The sequence below is a fragment of the Cinclus cinclus genome, chromosome 22 (genome assembly GCF_963662255.1).
Source record: "Cinclus cinclus chromosome 22, bCinCin1.1, whole genome shotgun sequence".
NCBI classification, from domain to species: domain Eukaryota; kingdom Metazoa; phylum Chordata; class Aves; order Passeriformes; family Cinclidae; genus Cinclus; species Cinclus cinclus.
The window spans coordinates 2,805,366-2,825,831 of record NC_085067.1 but is presented as its reverse complement, the minus strand read 5'-3'; the positions used below and the strand labels follow the sequence as shown (position 1 = coordinate 2,825,831).

General features: G+C 44.9%; 2 protein-coding genes across 2 annotated transcripts; both read left to right on the top strand.

Annotated features, from left to right (window-relative positions):
• Positions 1-253: 253 nt before the first annotated feature.
• Positions 254-4,950, top strand: SMG8 (SMG8 nonsense mediated mRNA decay factor). The gene is made up of 4 exons (XM_062507038.1): positions 254-1,889; positions 2,655-2,800; positions 3,181-4,056; positions 4,580-4,950. Exons 1-4 carry the CDS (start codon positions 254-256, stop codon positions 4,775-4,777), a joined length of 2,856 nt encoding a protein of 951 aa, XP_062363022.1. The 3' UTR covers positions 4,778-4,950.
• A 1,473-nt stretch (positions 4,951-6,423) lies between these two features.
• GDPD1 (glycerophosphodiester phosphodiesterase domain containing 1) lies at positions 6,424-18,994 on the top strand. The gene is made up of 11 exons (XM_062506964.1): positions 6,424-6,559; positions 10,708-10,750; positions 13,944-14,079; positions 14,695-14,740; positions 14,997-14,999; positions 15,302-15,417; positions 16,024-16,113; positions 16,838-16,971; positions 17,474-17,533; positions 18,293-18,344; positions 18,872-18,994. Exons 1-11 carry the CDS (start codon positions 6,424-6,426, stop codon positions 18,992-18,994), a joined length of 939 nt encoding a protein of 312 aa, XP_062362948.1.
• Positions 18,995-20,466: the final 1,472 nt, after the last annotated feature.

Below are 20,466 nucleotides of genomic sequence, written 5' to 3'. Positions count from 1 at the left end.
AGTCCCGGTGCCACAGCCCTGACCCGGCATCCCGGCACGGTCCGTGGGAGCCTCTCCCGAGCCGCGGGGCCCAGGGCAGCGCGGGCGACGAGAACCGGATCCGAGCGCGGTGCTCCGGGCGCGGCGCTGCTCGCTCGCTCCCCGAGCCCGGGTCCGCGCCCTCCGGGGCGGGGCCGCTCATGCGCGGGGCCGGGGCCGGGGCTCCGCCGCTTCCGGCCGGGAGCGGGGCCGGGCGATGCCGCCGCCCGGGGCCATGGGCACGGCCGCGGGGCCCATGAGCCTGCGGGAGCTGCTGCTGGCGGGCGGAGCGGCGGGCGGAGAGGAGGAGGTGTGCGTGGTGGGCATCTTCGGTAAAACCGCGCTGCAGCTCTGCTCCGAGAAGGAGGCCCTGGTGAGCACCGTGTGCGACCGGCAGGTGTTCCCGCTGTTCCCGGAGGAGGATCCCGAGCTGGCGGACGGCGCCGCGGGGCAGGATGGAGACCCGGCCACAAAGGATTACAACCATCTGCAGGCGTACTACAGCCAGGAGAGCCGCGTGCTGTACCTGGTGCTCACCTCCATCTGCGACACGCCGCAGCTGCTGCGCGCCTGCGGGGACCTGGCGGCGGCCGAGAACAGGGAGGCGGGGCCCGGCCACCCCTCCGGAGGCCCGGCTCCGCTGCCCCACGCCGAGGCGCACGAGTTCTGGAAGCACCAGGAGAAGCTGCACTGCCTGAGCCTCCTCTACCTCTTCTCCGTGTGCCACATCCTGCTGCTGGTGCATCCCACCTGTTCCTTCGACATCACCTACGACCGCGTGTTCAGGGCTCTGGACGGACTGCGGCAGAAGGTGCTGCCCTCCCTGAAGGCTGCCATCAAGGACTGCCCGGTCGGCAAGGAGTGGAAACTCAACTGCAGGCCGTGCCCTCCACGCCTTCTCTTCCTCTTCCAGCTCAACGGGGCTCTGAAGGTGGATCCGCTGCCAAGCAGGGGCCAGGACCCCTGTGGTCACCTGGAAAAGCCACCCCCCAAGAAGCATTCCCCCAAGAGAAGGCTGCAGCACGCTTTGGAGGATCAGATCTACCGCATCTTCCGCAAGAGCCGGGTGCTGACCAACCAGAGCATCAACTGCCTGTTCACCGTGCCCGCCAACCAGGCCTTCGTGTACATCGTGGCTGGTGGGCCCCAGGATGGAGATGATCCCGTGGCCATGCTTCTCGACCAGCTCAGGAGCAACTGCACCATGAGAGAGACTGACTCGCTGCTGGCTCCCACCCTGTCGGGACCCAGGAGGTATCAGATGATGAGGCACGGCCGGCAGCAGCTCTCCTTCCACGCAGAGAGCAGCAGCTCCAGCTCCTCTGGGCAGCTCGTGGACTGCACCCTCAAGGAGTTCTTGTGGCAGCACGTGGAGCTGGTGCTCAGCAAGAAGGGCTTTGAAGACAGCGTGGGGAGGAACCCACAGCCCTCTCACTTTGAGCTCCCGACCTACCAGAAGTGGGTGGCTGCAGCTTTGAAACTCTATGAAGTGACCATCGAAGGCAAAGACGATGACCCGACCTGTGGTGAGCTGAGCTCAAAAATTATGAGCAGCATCAAAGTTTTGGAAGGCTACTTAGACATAGACACCAAGTTCTCTGAAAACCGTTGCCAGAAGGCTCTGCCCATGGCCCACAGTGCCTACCAGTCCAACTTGCCCCACAATTACACCATGACAGTGCACAAGAACCAGCTGGCCCAGGCCCTGCGTGTGTACAGCCAGCACGCCCGGGGCCCAGCCTTCCATAAATACGCCATGCAGCTCAACGAGGACTGCTACAAGTTTTGGAGCAATGGGCACCAGCTCTGCGAGGAGCGGAGCTTGACCGACCAGCACTGCGTGCACAAGTTCCATCTGCTCCCCAAAGCAGGTAAACATGCTCACTTGTGCTTTGGTTTCATGGTTTGGTTTTGTATCTGCCTTAAAACGTGTTAGGCTGAAAGCACCGACTCTGAAATGTTGTGGAAGATTAAAGTTTGCAGCTTTAAAATGTCATGTTCAAGGACTGGATGTGGCACTCGGTGCTGTGCTCCAGTTGACAAGGTGGTGACCGGGCAAAGGTTGGACTTGGATGTTCTCAGAGGTCTTTTCCACCCCAAATGATTCTGTGATCATCTCTGCAGTGGGACCATAGCAGAGCTGCTGTGCAGGTTTCCTTTATGTTGAGTAATGTTTAGGAGCCAGTCCATTGTTAGTACTAACTCTGATTTTTGTATTTACTCTGATTTTAGTAGTTACTCTGATCATGTCTTACTAATTAAAAGCAATTACACTGGAGTCCTCCCAACAAGAGGAGTGTAAGAACAAAGTTCTCTAAAAAACATAAGCATCCCCCTTTGTTTTAAATAGCCAGGTTGATCAAGGAGTCAAAACTGATTTCTGCACATTTATTGCAAGCAGAAGAACTTTGAGCCTTCAGGAAGAGGTTGTAAAAACAAACAGGGTTTGGTTTAGTGGTATAACCTCACCTGGAACTTTGCAGTGTTGAAAGTGGGAAGGGGAGGAGTTGCTTGACAAACTGGTGGCAAATCATTTTGTATACGTGTATAGCAGGGAGGGAGTGATGGATGAAGGGAATAAAGAAAGTTTTGAATGGTGAGCAGTTTGCCCAAGGTTTGATTGATTTTGCTTTTAGGGGAAAAGCCAGAAGCAGACAGGAATCCTCCAATTCTGTATCACAACAGCCGGGCTCGTTCCACTGGTGCCTGTAACTGTGGAAGGAAGCAAGCTCCTCGAGAGGACCCCTTTGATATCAAAGCAGCTAATTATGACTTTTACCAGGTAACTGTTAGGTCTGTTAGTGCTTTTTGCTTCATCTGCAGGGTCTGTGTTCTGAAGTGGCCACAAGTTTCCTCTTAACCTTATCAACTTTTTGCTTGGGGGAGACATTTCTGGGAGCAGAAATGGGCTGATCAGGGTGGGCAGTTCCACTCTTTACCAGTGCACACAGACAGGAGCACCTGTTTATGCACCTGTTTACACTTTTGAACGTGTTGGTGTATGGGAATTTTAAATAATCCCATCTGTGGGCCATGTTCCCATCGCTGCTTTGGTTCTCACGTGGTGCAAATCTCTTGAATCATAATTGTGGCTGCTGAATGTTGTGGCTCTGAGCTCCCTCATCTCAGGGTGGATACTAAACCACGTTTTCTTTCTCACAGTTGCTGGAAGAGAAGTGCTGTGGAAAACTGGAGCACATCAACTTCCCCATATTTCAGCCAAGCACACCTGACCCCGCACCTGCTCGGGACGAGTCGTCGCCCGCCCCTCCAGAAGGCGAGATCGAGAAACTCAAAGAGAAAGAACCTCAGACTCAGGGAGAGAGCACAGGCCTGAGCTTAGCCCTGAGCCTGGGCCAGTCCACGGGCAGCCTGGGCACTTACCCACCTGATGCCCAGGGTGGAGGGGACAATGCAGAAAGCCACGGGCAGAGCGGGGACTCCAAGAGTGAGAAGAGGCCGAGCCTGGTAGATCGCCAGGCATCCACTGTCGAGTACCTCCCTGGGATGCTCCATTCCAGTTGCCCCAAAGGACTTCTGCCCAAATTCTCCAGTTGGTCACTGGTCAAGCTGGGGCCTGCTAAGGCTTATAACTTCCACACAGGCTTAGATCAACAGGGCTTTATCCCAGGAACGAACTATTTAATGCCTTGGGACATTGTCATCAGGACGAGAACTGAAGATGAAGGAGACTTGGACACGAATTCCTGGCCTGCACCCAACAAGGCTGTTCCTGGGAAAAGAAGCGCGGTGGTGATGGGAAGAGGCCGGCGGAGGGACGACATCGCTCGAGCTTTCGTGGGCTTTGAGTACGAAGATGCACGTGGGAGGAGGTTCATGTGCTCAGGGCCTGATAAGGTGATGAAAGTGATGGGAGGAGGCCCGAAGGAATCTGCCCTGAAAGCCCTCAATTCCGACATGCCCCTGTACATCCTGTCCTCGACGCAGGGACGGGGCCTCAAGCCCCACTACGCCCAGTTCATGAGGCTCTTCGTGGTGGTTCCTGATGCTCCTCTGCAGATCACCTTAACGCCTCAGGTAGGAAGGGCAGGAGGGAATCTGGGAACAGCAAAGGCAGGGGTGGTTGTGGAAATATTAATTAACAAGGGTGACAGCAAAAGGATGTCAAGAAACTCCCAACTCAAATCAACTTCAGCCAAGACAGTCCTTTCCAAAAGTATCTGTTACATAAGCACTTGGGATTTCTTAAACTTCAACGTGTCAAGTTAATACTTTATATACAAAGTAACTTTACAAAAATATTTTTTCAAGGATGAGCTATTGGCATTCCCTGCTATTTATAAAAAAAAAAGTAATGACTCTTTAAGAATGACTTTGTCATCTTAAATGTTGTGGAGAAAAGCAGTGATTCACTGCTCAATTATTAGTAGTTACCATTTGAATTTAAGAGGTGAAAAAAATGTTGGTTTTCTCAACTGGAGAATTCTTCACCATTTCTTCCATTTTTCTTTTAATACACATTTGAAAAAAATCCCTCCATTTGCATTTTCCTACTTAAGGTAGTAATGATGTTTGATTACCTACTCGTGTTTTCTTTTAGGTTCAGCCAGGACCACCACCCTGTCCTATATTTTACCCTGAGAAGCAGGAAATCACCCTTCCCTCTGATGGACTTTGGGTGCTGAGGTTTCCCTATGCCTACGTGACAGAACGGGGACCCTGCTTCCCTCCCAAAGAAAGCCAACAGTTAATGAGCTACAAAGTTCTCCGAGGAATACTGAAAGCAATTACACAATAAAAAATGGTTTTGGGTGGATGTGTTTTAGTTGAAGAAGGCTCTCTTCAATCCAGTTCATGGATTTTGGTTGCCCAAGAGTTGTCACTGCAGTTGTGTGAAGCCTCCTCCCCACTGTATTTCACTGGAACGTGGTCAGATTGGAAATAAAGTTGATATCAAAGCAGGAAAAGGGATCTGAGACATGTAATTTTTCCATTTATTAAGTTTTCATATGTAAAAAAATAAAAGCTGGTTTTCATAAAGTGCTGCATCCTGTATTACTAGATGTTTTGATGACAGTGCTTTTCCCAAATCTGTCCTTTTACATATCTATTTAGGAATATTCAAAAATTACCACTGCCTGAAATTAAGAGTTTACTTTGTCATATTGAGGCAATGGTGAGGAAAACATTTTCTGAACAAGCTATTTGTACGTAAATTATGCTTTTGATGTGATGATGGGAGAAATAATTTTGTCTTGAAATCAACAACAAAAAAGATAGTGCAGTTCTGGTGTGTATTTACAGCAAAGCCAGAAACTCTGCTCACCTCTATCGACTCTCAGTGCCAAAAAATCAGCTACAGTAAATCAACTTTTAACTAAGGTAAGATGCATTAGTAACAGCGGCTGTATGGCTGAGACCTAATTTAATTTCTAGAATATTTGTTTCTGATTAGCATGCACACAAAATTTAATTTGCCAGTTTGCCATAGTACAGTAATTACACTGCATGACCGGAGCTGAGACCTGGTTTCTGCTCGGAATATGACATCTCTGAGGGGCTGGGTGAGGAAAACGCATCCCTTCGTTTGGAATACAGCATTCAGGGTTGGGTTAGATGGTTTTTAAAGATCCTTTCCAAGCATTCCATGATTCTGTGACCTCTCAGGGGCTGGGTGTGGGAAATGTGTCCCTTTCATTCGAAATGTGACATTGCTGAGAGGCTGGATGAAGAAAACGCATCCCTGCGTTTGGAATATAGCATCTGTGAGGGGTTGGGTGTGGAAAATGCATTCGCTGTTTGCAATACGATATTAAGGGCCGGACGAGATGATCTCTGAAGATCCGACCCAAGCGTTCCATGATTTTATGACCTCTGAGGGGCTGTGTGGGGGAAAACGCATCCCTTCCTTGGGAACACGACATCTCTGAAGGGCTGGGTGTGGGAACCGCATCCTTCCACCTTGCGAGGGAGTCGAAACACCCAGGTAGAAAAATAAAACCGTAAAAACGAGAATTACCCCCCGGCATTTACAAGGCGCTTTTTGACCGTGACAGCCCCGCCCATGAGGCGGGCGCTGGGCGGGGGTGTGAAAAACACATCCCTCTACCTGCAAGCAGAGAGCCGCGGACGGCGCGGTGGGGAAATCAAGCTCGTAATTAGAGATTATCCCTCTGAAGCAGCGGCGGCTGCGGAGCAGCCCCTCACGGCCGAGGCGGGAAGGGAGGAGAAGGGAAGGGCGCGGGGCCGCCGCGCCTGCGCGCTGCGCTCCTCCCGGCGCCGGGGCGGCTGCGCGGCCGCAGAGGCGCCGCTCCCTCAGAGCCGCCGCTGCCTTTGGAGCTCCGCGTCCCGCAGCGGCTCCGCCTCGCTGCGAGCCGGCTGCGGGCTGGGACGGGGACACAGATAGAGGCGGGACGGGCCGGGACAGCAGGTGACAAGCGCAGGATGTCGGCTACGCTTTACGTGCTCTCCACGCTGGGTGGATACGTCCTCACCTCCGCGCTCCTCCTCAAGTGTCCGGGGCTGCTCCACCGGCCCAAAAGGCAGCGCTTTCGCTGCCGGCACATCTCGCACCGCGGCGGTGAGTGAGGGGAGGGGATGGGATGGGATGTAGGAGCTTTTGTTGCTGTCCGCCGCTCCTGAGGGACGGTCCCCGCCCGGCTCTGGGCGCTCAGGGCTCCATGGCCCCCGGGCGAGGCTCCCTCAGGAGCCCGGGGCGCTGCTCCTTCCCCCCGGGCGCGGGAGGGTCGTGAGGGGCTGTGCGGTGTCCGTGGTTTGCACAGGGGCTGCCTTTAAACCTTCCTCCCGCAGCCTAATTTTAGGTGCCACCTGCTGACCAGTGCCTCGGTTCGGAGCGGAATTAATCTCCGAAGTCCCGCCGCGCCAGCCGAAATCAGCTTTTTTCCTACATGGGGAGTGATGTTTTCCGTCTCAAACTCGTCTTTTTTTTTTTTTTTTTTTTTCCTTCTTACCATTCGGTATCCTGGTATTTCTCTCCCGAACCAGAGGGGTGTCTGGCTGTTGCTTAGGTCAGGTACAAGAGATCAGTTTTCTTGCCTCTGACCTCCCGTTTGCTTTGCTCTCATCTTTCAGGGAAAACAGAATTTCCTGTGACTCTGTTCTTGCTCCCCTCGGTGTTGCAGGCAGACAGTGAATGGCTCAGTGCCCTGGTAAAACCCTCTTCCATTTGGAAGTCAGGCATGTTGATTCTGTCTAAAATAGGCTTTGAAGTTTCTCCTCCCTATTCCAAAGCATTGGGAGGGGGAAAAAATATAGCAGCTTGTACCTTCCTGTTCTGTAGAAATCACCTGTCTGCTTTTCCCTGCTGTCTCAGCTATTTTTTTTAAACAGTCAATTTGCTAATTTTTTTTTTTTTGTATTGTGTGTGAGATATGTCTGGTGCTGAGTTTTAACAGTTTTCAGTATCATCCTTGGTGCCAGTTTATGCAGGGGTTGGTCAAACTTTTAGCCAGTGGTCCTTAACAAATGCTGCTGCCTTGAATTATTAAAATACAAAAACTGGAGCTGATCTTGTAAAGATATTATTCCTAGCACTTCTTTCATTTATTTTATTTGACAGCTTATAGCTATAGCTTTAAGGATAGCATAGAATGTAGCTTTTGGTGTGGAACATTTATATTATCTGTTGCTTGGTTTTAATCTCTTAATTTTAAGGGTTTCCTGGATTTTTTTTTTTTTTTGTAAGCTGTTAAAAACTTGCAGGCGACTTTGTTGGAACTTGGTATGATCCCCTTAATCTTCTGTTCTCACTCCTTTGCAAGGACCTTAATTAAGATACACAGTCCTAAGCCTTGAAGTGCTTGGGCCAGTTCCTCTAAGCTATATTGGAACAGCAGGAAAGCCTCACTTAAGGAAGGATTATTCCTCAGGCATTCAAAGTCCAGGGTCTGAGAGTTGTTCCTGTGAAATTCAGCTGAGGCAGGACGAACAGTCCTGAACATTGAAGCAGCTTTTTGCTCATCTGAGGCTGAAGATCACTCCTGCTTCATTCTCCTTGGTGTTTACCCTGTACCATAAATTCCTGTGGGACTTGAGTTCTCGAGCTTTAGACTCAGTGTCAGGTTTCCTGTTGCATTCCTCCAATTAATTTGGGAGATCAAGGTAACATTTAATTTGTTTGGCTTTTTCCTCTCTGAGATGAAACCTTGTACAAAGTTTTTTAAGTCTGATTCTGCTTGCTTTCTTGTTAAAGAATTTTCTCCCCTTGTTTTGTAGGATCATTGGTCATTTCTGAGAGCAATTACTGAGTCTTGATTGAGTGTTGGAGTCCTCTGTTGATGTCAGCAGCCCTGGATTGCAGGGTCTGTGAGAGAGAGGGTGCATGATGATTTTTACACAGAATAATTCAGATTGGAAGGGACCTCTGGAGATCTCATCTGACCCAGAGCAGGCTAACCAGGACATGGTCCAGTTAAGTCTTTAATACATCCAGGGGCAGAATTTCCACAACCTCTCCAGGAAGCATTTTCCAAAGTTGGATTACTCTTGCAACAAAAATAGGAGGGTTTCCTTACGTTTATAAACTGAATTTCCTATATTTAAACTTGTTCCCATTCCTGTTGTCCTTTCCCTGGGCACCAGCAAGAAGAGTTTGGATGAATCTTCTTTATTCCCTCTCATCATTGTAGGATCCTCCCCAGCCTCTGTTCTCCAGACAAAACAATTCCAGCACCTTCAGCCTCTCACTGTACACAAGAATCTCTCATCCCTTAATTTTCACAGCCCTTCATTGGACTTCCTCTGCTAGATCCATGTCAGTCTGGTGCTTTGGAGCCCAGAACTGGACCAGGTGCTCCAGTTGTGGTTTCACCAGTGCTGAGCAGAAGGAAATAATCACCTCCCTTGACCTTCTGGCCCCAAAATTTTGTGAGGGTCATCTCCTTGAGGCAGTGCTTGTTGCTGGCTCCCTCTTGGCCACGGTGGTGTTTACAGGGTGGCAATGTGCCCTCATCATGTTGGGATGTGCCATTTTGGCTGGGGAAGGTCAGATCCTCGTAGGGAATACAACAGCACGTGAGCTCATGAAGCTGGAGGTGTGTTTGAGGAAGTGTCAGGAGCCATTTGGCCAGCCCAGCCTTGTCACTTTTCAGGGGAGAAAATTACTTGGCTCAAATAACTTCTGTACTTCCCTTTTCTGCCTGTGGTTGCTGATTTAGAATTTTTCTTTCAGCTGATCTCTCAACTTTGTAGCATTTTTTGGGGGAAATGAGGAACAAGTCATGCATTTGACTCTCCACCCCTGACATGTCACCATCCCTGGCCCTTGACCACCTCCGTGCCATGTGATTTGTTAGATCAGCCACTTAAAAGTTTTACTTTTGGAACTTTTCTGCCAAGGAATGTTAGGGTAGTCTTGCTTTGTTCACAAATTGAAGACTTGACTCAGGTGTTTTTGCCCTTCCCTCACTATTCAGGATGTATGGGCTGGATTGCCACAGCTGATAAGTTATCTAAAAACCTCAATTAATTGCACTTAATTTGTAACTCATCAGCAGGGTCCTGTGCAGGGGTTTCCCATTTGTTAGGCAATCACCAGATGGATACCCTGAGGTTCTTGTGCTCTCCTTTGTCCCTTGGTTCATTTTTGCCACTCAGCCAATTCCTAGTTCTGCAATCAAATCCCATGAAATATTGGTGAATGCCTGATCACAGAAGCTGCTGTGGACTCACCATATTGTTTTACATTAAACTCTGTGGATTTTTGTTATGGTTCTTAGTTAAATCTTCCATTTTGTAAACCTACCTGAGAACAACAATTTCAAACTGGTGGTTGTGCATTGCTTTAATTAACTGAACACAGGTTTAGGTAAGTATGTCCTGGTGAGGTCTTGTTAATAGGCAGAGCCTTAATTGGAGCTGTTATAATTGCTGTTTACAAAGTCTGTCATTCATTACTGTCAAAGAGCAGTTAAAATTTGCATAGATATCTTCATCAGCATGTGTACCTACCTGAGGTTGTTTTGTTGTTCAGTCTATATTGCCTATTTTCTGAGGAGGGAGAAGGCACAACATTTTCCACCTAATCAGTCTGATTTTTCAAAGATTTTTATGCTGAGGATGCTGTCTTAGGAGATGCAGAGTTTAGTCATCCCTGAGAGAAAATTAAATTTGCTTGTCCTTTCATTTCTTAACTGAAATTGATGTTTTATTCCTTGTGGGTGAGACCTCCCTTCTCCAGCAGCACAAACCTTTATTGACAGATCTGTGCTGTTTGGGGAATATCCTTGCACTGAAAAAAGAGTTTGTCACCTATTTTTGAGCATCAGCTGGGTTATACATTTAGGGAATGTCAGCTTTAGAATGTCTTGGGTGTTTTAGTTCATAGCTTTTTTGTTTTTGTTGTTTTTTTCCTCTTGTATACTTCCCACCACCTCTCAAATAGATTTTTTTTTTTTTGCATGTACTGACTCTGTGCTTGTGGGGCTTATTGTCCTAGGCAAGGTAAAATAAACACTTTGGTTTGAATATTCAAAGTGTTACACAAATCCAAGATAAGTCCTCTTTTTTCAAATAATTTTACCTGGAGAAGGTCATGTCTTTCCAGTAGGTCAGTAGGTTGGTGGCAACAGAGATTGCTGCCTTGAGCTTCATCCTCATTTCTCAAAAGATGTATATTTTAAAACCTGGGGGTTTTTTTAATTATATCTTCAATGGGATCGAGGTGATTAAAAGAATTTTGTGTAAGTTTTATTTTTGTTATTTCTGTAGGTGCTGGAGAGAACCTGGAGAACACAATGACAGCCTTTCACCAGTGAGTACAGAAGGATGAGAACACCTAAATTAGGTGCTCTCAGTATCTTTAGTGAGTGAAGCAATCAAGGGAGGTGGGACTTCATCAGTTCTTTGGGGTCACAGTGTCCTGTTTCTGAAAGTCAGTTCTCCTCTGGATGATTCCTGGGGACTGCCAAACATCCACTCCAGTTTCACCAGCAGTTGGGATACCACAAATTATTCTCTGTGCACAGTAACAAATGGAAACAAGCCCTGAGGCCTGAGCTGTGCTAGCCAGTTAAACAGCAAACAATACTGTGCTTAATGGTTATTTATAATGCTTAATTAATTAATTAATCATTATAAAGTGCTGCTGTTTATGCTTTTCTCCCTGCGCTCACACTCTGCAGTCACGCAATGTGTGAAAGCCTCTTACTCAGGGCTTTAAAATGGGGTTGGGACCAGAAAGCCTTTTAAGCCTCCAGCATTTAAGTAGTGAATTTTAACGAGGTTCTCAAAGGCATTTGAAGAAGCAGCATATCTAAAACTCCAGCTGCTGCTGAGAAGGAACCACATTATGTGGGCTCCTCTTTGTTTTGTTTGGGTTTTTTCTAATTTGCTTTGTGCTAAGGAGCCTCATCAGTTTGCTGTTTCCCTGCAGCCTGAGGGGTGCCAGCTTTCCCAACCAAATAAAAGAAAGTACTGCACTATTTTCTATCTCCATGGAAGCTCAGCATAGTTTTGTGTGGCTTTTTGTTGGTTTTTTTTTTTTTTTTTCCTCCTGCTGGCCTGCCTTTTCTCCAAGTCTGCCACCAGACTTTCTGAAAGTGCTTCCTTCTTTAACCGTTTCTTAATTTTCATTTCATATCATACTCATTTTGTACATGAAGAGCTCTTGCAATGAAAGTTACTCCATAACCTATTTTTATTTCATTCACAGAAATAAGCAGTAATACTTAGAGTAAGGACTGTGCTGGGGGTAATACATTTTGTGATTGTTTTTCTGACTCTCTTCTGCCCATTTTAATTATTTTGCAGCTGTGGTGGAACAAATGCATTGAGGTCCAGTTTTTGAACCCACCACAGCCGAGTAAAGAGAGCCAGGAAAACCTCTGCAAGAAGCAGAGCAATCACCTGCTGTTAGGAGTGGAAACTCTTCTGGCTCCTTTTGGGAAGGGCCAGAGGCTTTATCTGTCCCATTTGCTCATTCTCATCTTCACAAGTCAAATAGCAAAAGGATTGGGGTGGAAAATCAGTGATCTGGTGAAAATGGTCATGATTGGCTCAAACATCTGATAGGAGCTAATCAATTTATAATCCATCAGATTCTGTGTAAAGCCAAACAGGGTGTGTCTGCAGGAGCTGTTCCTGCAGGTTTGCACAAGCAGGAATATTTGGCTGTTGCTGTAGTTGAATCCAGAAGAGCATGTGTGTATGAGGGGAGGAGGCCTTTATTGGCAATTTCAGTTTCTATACTGCTTAATTTACAAATATTCTGGAAGGAAATAATAAGCTTTTTTGTATCAAAGACAATAATATTTTTGGTTTGTTTTATTAGGTAAAATGCATAATAGATGGGTGGGGTTATAGTCTTGTTGTACCATATTTAAATGCTTCTGTGGTGATTTTAGATAATAAAATAACAGATTTTAAGCAAGAGCACTCTCACCCTAATTTACAAATGTGAACCTGCCTCACAGCTTGAGTTCTGGAGCAGTTGGATCTGAATCCACAATGATGTTGTGAATCTGGAGCCTTCTCTGGAGCAGTGTGAATTTGTCAGAACAAACTGATTTCCAGCTGGGAAAGCTCAGCACTTTAGGAAGCTTATTTAGCAGTGAGCTGCTCGTAAGGGCCTGGCAAAATCTCAAATTTGCTAACAAGGAAAGTTGTTGTTCTCCCTTTTCCATGCAGCACCAGCCCTGACTTTCTTAAGCAAGAAATATTGCTAATAAAATCTGCTGGTGAAATGATAAAACATGGGAACATCTACAAATCTGGCAAATCTCCTACAGCACATTTGGAGTTGCTTTCCCTCAGGAGGAAAAAAAATCACCCAGTACAGCCTGTGATTCTTCCATATGTAACAGGATTTTGTTCCTCTCCTAATTCTTAATTAGCAGCACTGGCAAACAGTTCACAAATTGGCTTTAATTTGATAACCTTCCTTGATCATTATCCCAGCTGGACCAGAAATTGTGTTAAACACTTGGGGGAGTATGTTCTGATTTTTTTTGTTTTGTTTTTTTTACTACATTTGTGGCTGTTCATGGGCTGTGTTCAGCAGCCAGTAAAGCCTGTGAGGAAAAGGCTGGTGCTGAATTTACACAGCTTCGAATTGACACAGGTAGGCACAACTCACAAGTGGTGTAGGTTTGCTAAGAGGTGGATAAAAAGGCTTTGAGGGAAGAATTCAGACTTTTATTTGTCTGCTGGAATGACACTTATTTTCTAGTGAAATGAGCAATTCACTGCTCGTTGCAGTAAAGCTTTTTTTATTGTTGTTGTTGTTCTGGTGTGAGGTTTCTCATACTTATTTTTCATTAATATTATTTTCTGCTTTCCTTACTCCTCCTATGAGCCAAACTACTATGGAGTGGATTTGGGATTGGACTGGAGCTTTTCAAAGCAGTGGGTTGGGACAGGAATAGCTATTTTGCTTTGAAAAATATGGATGTTTAGTGATTTATCTCCTTTTTAATTTAAATGAAAACTTCTTCTTTAAAATAATAGTTTGTTTTGTTACCCAATAAAAGGGCCAAAAGCCTGAAAGTCCCACTGCTAATTTCCTGATCCATCCCTCCCTGATTAATGCAAATCAAGTAAAAAAACCCCCAGCTTTCACACCCCTGTATTTGTTATTTCTAACCACAGATTCAATTTCTTTTTTCAAAACCTCACTTCTTCCAGTAGGCAAATGTGCTGCTGCTCATAAACACCCCACTCCAAATCCTGACCCAGTCCCTTAGGAGCAGGTTTCTCAATCCTGGGGTGGAAGGCTGAAATCCACAGGTGAGCTTCCTAATTCCTGTGGGAGGCAGAGCCAAAAAATCCCATTTCTGCTTGAAGAGATGTTTATTCTTGCATCAGCTTCCCACTGCAGCAGAGATTGTGAAGACTCCTTGTAGCCTTAAAGCATCCAAAGCCCCTTCAGTGGGATTAGTTTTGTGGAATGTGTTGGGTTTGGAGCTGCACAAAACACTCGAGTGGTTCAAGGCATCTTTTCCTTGCAGTGCTGTGAATTTGGGGACAGACATGCTGGAACTGGATTGTCACCTGACAAAAGATGAGCAAGTGGTTGTGTCCCACGATGAGAACCTGAAGAGATCAACAGGAGTTGATGTCAACATATCTGACCTCAAATACTCGGTGAGTTGAGGAGAACGTGGGCTGGGGAGTGTTGAAAAATGCATTTGTGGAGTGGGCAGGGGACTCTGTGTGTGCCTGGTGCCCAGAATTAAAGGGAAGGATTAATCTCAATAAAAAACCCAAACAAACAAAACAAAACCACCCCTAAGCTAAACTACCCTCACTAAACTCTGTGTGCAGTCAGAAGATCACTCCTGGCACATTCCAGAGGGTGATTTACTCCTCCAGTATCAGGTTGGGTGAATGGCTCTGGAGCTGGGATGTTTTGTCACACTGATGGCAGAGTGACAAAAGCTCTTCCTGGTATGACCAGTTTTTTAGTGGGAAAACTGGGAGATGAATCTTCCTTGCCTCGACAGTGGAATTTTCAGATATCTGAAAATTTGGATGTCTGAATTCAGATATCTGGGAATGTTCTGCCTTGTTCTACTACAGGTGACACAAATCTAAGAATGCTAAATAGTTCAATTAATACTGAAAGTGGTGCTACTAAATCAGTTTTTTGGATGAGAAGATAAGTGGCTTGTGAAATATGATTTCTTTGGTCTTTTTGGAGGAGGGTCATGATTATATCCCTGCATTTGAATTGATGATCCATTCCTCTTTATTTTGAAGGAACTTCCACCCTATCTCTGCAAGTTGGATGTCACCTTTCAGAAAGGTGAGTTGTTTCTCTCTTGCTGTTTCAGTTTTCTGTTTTGTAGCATGGAATCTCCTGCATTGGTAAAGAGAGTAGAAAAGTGCATTTGCTTTTCTCAATATCACAATAAAAGATGTTCCAAACGAAAAATATAATCCTGGCTGTAGAAACCAGTATAGTAGTTACTGTAGATATGGCTTGGAGTTCAGAAGGAGATTTTGTTCTCATTTGGTCTTTTTCACATTAATCTCACTGCATTTGGTGTGTGGTAACTGAGCCTGTGTTTGCTATTTCAGGATTTTAACATTGCCTGCACTCCTACTGTTGCTAAATAATGAGTGAATCTCATGAAGTTAAAATCTGAGTGTGCAACATGCTCAGGGCTTTTTCATTATGGAAATGAGCTTGTCATAGTTAATTACGGCTGAATGAAGTCATATTTTTGTTTAAAAATGTGATTATCCTTAAAACTGTATACTTTTAATAAAGTTTTAAGGTAATGAGTGCTCTGACATTTCTGCTTTTATCCGTGGTTTGTTAAAAGTGGCCACAGCAGTGACAAGTTTCTTGCTTCCCCAGAAGGTCAGTGTGAGGGGACAGACAATCGTATCCCACTCCTGAAAGAGGTGTTTGAGGCATTTCCAGAAACTCCTGTCAACATTGACATCAAAATGAACAACAACGTGTTGATCAGAAAGGTACATTAGAATCTGCTCAGCTGAGGGTGAAGGCAGGGGAATGATGCTGATATTCCAGGAGTTTTTTGGAGTTCTGGCAGTCTGTGATACCAAAATCTGCATTCTTGGACTGCTTCACCTTTCACGTGTTGGGTCCCGCTCCCTGTGTGAGGTAATGCAGGAGAGAGAAGGGATCTTGTGCAAGATATTCTATAAAAGTTCTTTAGGGCCCTTCATGTGGATGAGAAACTGCTGCAGCACTGCTGGAGACATGTTTGGTTTGTACCTCATGGGAAGGGTCTTCTTAGGGACTGTTGCTCTCCAAAGCAGCATAAAAACATGATTTTATTGTCTAGATGTGTTCAACCCAGAGGGAAATCTTTCCAGCAAGTACTGGTTTGTCATTTAGGCTTCTTGAATTCTTTAGGGTTTTTTGTTTTGGTTTTTTTTTTTTTAAGGTATAATCAGTTGTCCTGAGCACCTCAAAGCATCACAACCACCTAATGATGGGAACGAGTCAAGAACTCTTTCCTACCATGATTTCCAAAGCTAGCAGAGTTTCAGTTAAATAATGCTGCACTTAATTTCCAGTGAGTCCATGTGAGAGTTGTGCTTTCTGTGCTGCAGGTCTCAGAGCTGGTGACTGAGTACAAGAGAGAGCATCTCACCGTGTGGGGGAATGTCAATTATGAGATTGTGTGCAAGTGTTTCAAGGAGGTAAGGCTGAGTCTAGCTAAGCTTTGTTACTGTGTGCTGACAAAACCTACAGAAAAGCATCCTGCAAATCAAGATTTAACCACCTAGGCCAGGCTTCTACTCGTGGTGAGGAATTCTGGGCTCAGATTTTGTTCTGCTTGCTGTACTGCTAAAATAAGACAAGCACAGTTAACACTCCTCTACCCTGCCATAAAATACTTGAGGAATTAAGCTTAGTCATGTTTTATTCGTGTTTTATGGAATTTAGGGCGTTGCAATTTTATGGCAGGAGTTCTCAGAGCCCATTTTGCACATCATTCATCTGATAAAAAGCAGTTTTTACAAGGATTGCTGATGGTCTGTTTCTTTGCATGAAAATAATTGATGTGGCCACTAGTGGCCACAGTTCTATCAGCATAAAGCTGTTGTTTCACAGCTATGATTCTACTATTTTCTGTGCTGAGGGATTTCACAATTTAGAATTAAATTAAAATTGTGCTTAGTCCGAGGGAGTTATGCACCTGAGTGAAATCCATCTTGTTGATACTTCAGTCTAGTTGATTATTTCAGTTTATCTGTGCAGGACAACACCCCATTTTCTACCTGAACAGCACTTAGATTTCATATTAGGCAGTTTAATCTTAGGTGTGATTGCTGAACTTTAGACATGCATTGATGAGTAAATTTAATTGCAACAGAGTCAAAATCTACCAAGATAACTGAATCTCTTTCCTGGTTCCTGCAGAACTCTGACATTCCCACCATCTTCTGTGCCCAGCGTGTCCTCCTGCTCCTTGGCCTGTTCTACACTGGTCTGCTGCCATTTGTTCCCTTCAAGGAGGAATTCTTTGAGATCCCCATGCCTTCCATCATCCTCAAGTGAGTTACAGCCCAGCAGTGGGTGCTGCACCAAGGTAAAGCAGGTGAACCCTGATGCCCTCCTGAGCACTGCTTTACTGCTTTTTTTGGGTGGGGGGGCTGAGGTTGCTTTTCTGTTGGTTTAGACACTGTAGGATATTCCTGGGAGAATTCTGTGCACAGTTAATACACAGCAGTTCTGCACTTACAACTAATTCTTGCTCTTTTCTCCAGAACAAATTTGTCTGATAGGGCCAAGAGACAAGTAAGCTGTAGGGTGGATATGAGATTGCACAATCTGTCTTATTCTTTACTCAAAATGCTGCAGAATTCTCATCTCTGCTGCTTTTCTGAAATGTAGCTCATTTCTCTTGTGTAACCCAATTTTAAGTCACTGTCTTGAGCAGTGAAATTACTGCTCTAATTTGAGCAAGATGAATTCTTTATGTTCCTTTTGCAGGAACATCTCAACTAAGATTTTAATCTGTGCTCTGGTAATTTTTGGTTTCCTCTTCCTCAACAGGCTGAAAGAACCAGAGAAGATGTCAAGAAGCCAGAAATTTATTATCTGGCTGGCTGACACGTAAGATTTGCTTCTGATTAAATTTTTATTTATATTTTGCCTTTATATTAACACTTGACTCAAGCAACTAAGATTAGCTATTGCTATATCTATGCATTATATATTTTCAGTTTCTCTCAGCTTTTTGTCAGTGCAGGATAAATCAGATTGAAATCTTCTGTAGATGTGCTTTATGCTTTTATTTTCCCTACACTGAAGCTTTCTAAGGTGCAGTAACAGTGGCAGTTATTCCAATTGTGTCTGTTAAGCTTTTGTCCTTAAGTGTGCTCAGCTAATTAACATGCAATTAAATGCAGAATGCAGATTTCATGGGTGTGATTGTTTCATAATGTTGTCAGAGGAGAGACCCTGTTTGCCTTGCAAGGAACACTTTGCATTTTAAGAATATCTGTGCTTCAGAGGGGATTTAGTCACAGGTTTTCAGTGACTGCAGTGTCTCCTGGCTCTGACATCTGTTAGTTTAATTTCTCCAGTGGCCAGGACACTTCCATGTGTTTTGGTGGGAAGGATAAAACCTTTCCTAAAGCAGAGTGGTTTGTTCATCAGACATGGTCTAAGGTTACCTGCAAGGTGAAGGATTTTTCTGCTGGATTTGATTTTTCAGCAGAGTTGATACTTGAGTTCCTTGAACTGGAAGTTTTCTAGAATTGGATTTCTCTCGTGAAAAACTCTACGCACTCTAGGGACTTCATTGCAGGTCATCAACAGACACTGAAAATCCCACTTGAAGTTATTAATTAATCTCCCTGTCCTTTCCAGGCTGCTGATGAGGAAGGCACTGTTTGATCACCTTACAGCTCGGGGCATCCAGGTACAGTGGGGCAAAGCTAAAGTGAGAAGTCAAACCAGACAAGAGATGGCCTTGAAAGAGGTTCCTGTTCCCCCCAGCAAGTTCTTCTTTCTGGGACCATGAGTTGCTGTTCAGTTCCTGAGCAAAAGCTGCTGCTCCTATATTTGCAGTGCTCTGGTTGCAAAAGAAAATTTGTACATTTTGAAAATAATTTTTCAATTAAGTCCCTTGAAGTTTAGGGTTTTTTTTTTCCCCACTTCAAACTTAACCAGTTTTGCAGATTTTATAGGCTTATCTTATGTGGGGCTTTCCCAAAATAATACTGACTTTTAGAAGGATCTGAAGTCTCAGGTAGTGGAATTGGAGTCATTATTAAAAAAAGTCTCTTTTAGAAGATGAGGAGGGAAAGTCCAGCATCACAGTCTAATCATTTCTCATTTTAAATCTGCAGCAATATCTCTCTCAGATCAAACAATTTAGGTCAAAAGTCACCTTTTAAAAAAATAGTATTTCCTGTAAAAAATTGTTTGTTGTATCCCATTTCATAGGTGTACATTTGGGTACTGAATGAAGAACAAGAATACAAGAGAGCATTTGATCTTGGAGCTACTGGAGTGATGACAGACTATCCAACAAAACTGAAGGAGTTCTTACATAATTACCCAGCATAAAGGAAGAAAACTGAGAAAGTCCTTCCAGAACAGATTGTGAGCCAAGGATTTTCCTCATTAAAAAAAAATAATTGGGGGCAGCATGCACAGATCATTTTTGTTGGAAAGATGTAACTGATGATCTGTTACCTTGTTGTCAAGTCACTACCTAATGTAAAGGTTGTCTATTTATTTGAAGACTTTAATTGCATAGTTTACATTTGTAAATAGCTCATTTAGCAACAGCACACTTCACAAATGGTGATGATTAGGAAGAGAGTTTCTTGATAAGGTACCTGTAGATAATAAGCATTATCTTACCTGTCACAAGTGTTCCTAAGCAGCTGTCAAGACATGTCAGTTATTCCAGTTATATTCTAGTGAGCAGAAAATGAGGAATTTCTGAAAGTGTAGCCTGTCTGTTTGCATTTCTTGTGTTGCTTTTAGATTTCAAGTAACTTCTAGAGAGGAAAAAAAAATAAAAGAAAAACAGGCACAGGAGAAATAGCAAAACAGCCTCTGTGGCTGGCCAGGGTAGTGAAGTGCACTCAGTGAAGGTGGTCACTTTGTAGCCAAAATTAACTCAGTGTAGATAGATTGCATTATTCTCACTGACAAGAATGTTGATCTTGAGTTGGAACTGGATTTAGACCGTCTCTGAGGTGATGGCAACTCTGTGACCTGTTGGTCCAGGTGTAAACACAGGATTGAAATCAGGATCTGGATTTTACAGAGTGCCAGTGCAGTGTCCAGGTTTGCCCCTGGCTCTGGCCTGCCTGTCATGGCAGGAGCTGGATTTCCAGGATGGAAAATGACACTTGTTACAGATTACACTCACTTTGAAACAACCTTTTCACAGTGTCCCAGAAGTCTTTTGCACATTTGTGGTTCTTGATGAACAGGATGTTGTTTTTTAGGGTGAGGGACCAAAGAAGACTTAAATTTGGTCAGGAGTTTGAGACAAGTGAAAACGTTCCTATTTAATGAATTCTCCCGAGGCAGATTTTTATGTGTATTTATAAAAGGAGGAAGTGTCAATCTAGAAAATGTTTAGACTTTAGTCTTTTCTCTCCACAGAAATACATTCAATATCCATCAGGTCCATGTGCATGAACGTGGAAATAACTGGCAAAAGCATCATACCTGAATGCTTCCCATGCTGTTATGTCCTTGTGAGCAGGAGTTAGCCACGTGTCAGACAGGTTGGAGCCTGCAGTGCCCATGTGCCTTGGTGTGCTCATGTCATGGCTGGGGGCTCAGGGGTTTGATTACTGGGGTTTAATGACACCCAGTGTATACAGCTCAGTCACTGAATCATCAGATGTTCTCTCTAAACAACAGTTTGGGTCCAGCAGTGGACCTTTGGGTCCAGGTCTGTTTCTTGATGGAACTTCATGTGAAAATCATAGATCTTAATAATAAACACAGTAGCCAGATGTGTTTTTACTGCAAGGAACACCCACTGTGCTAAAAGCTGATTTTAAAGTCATTTT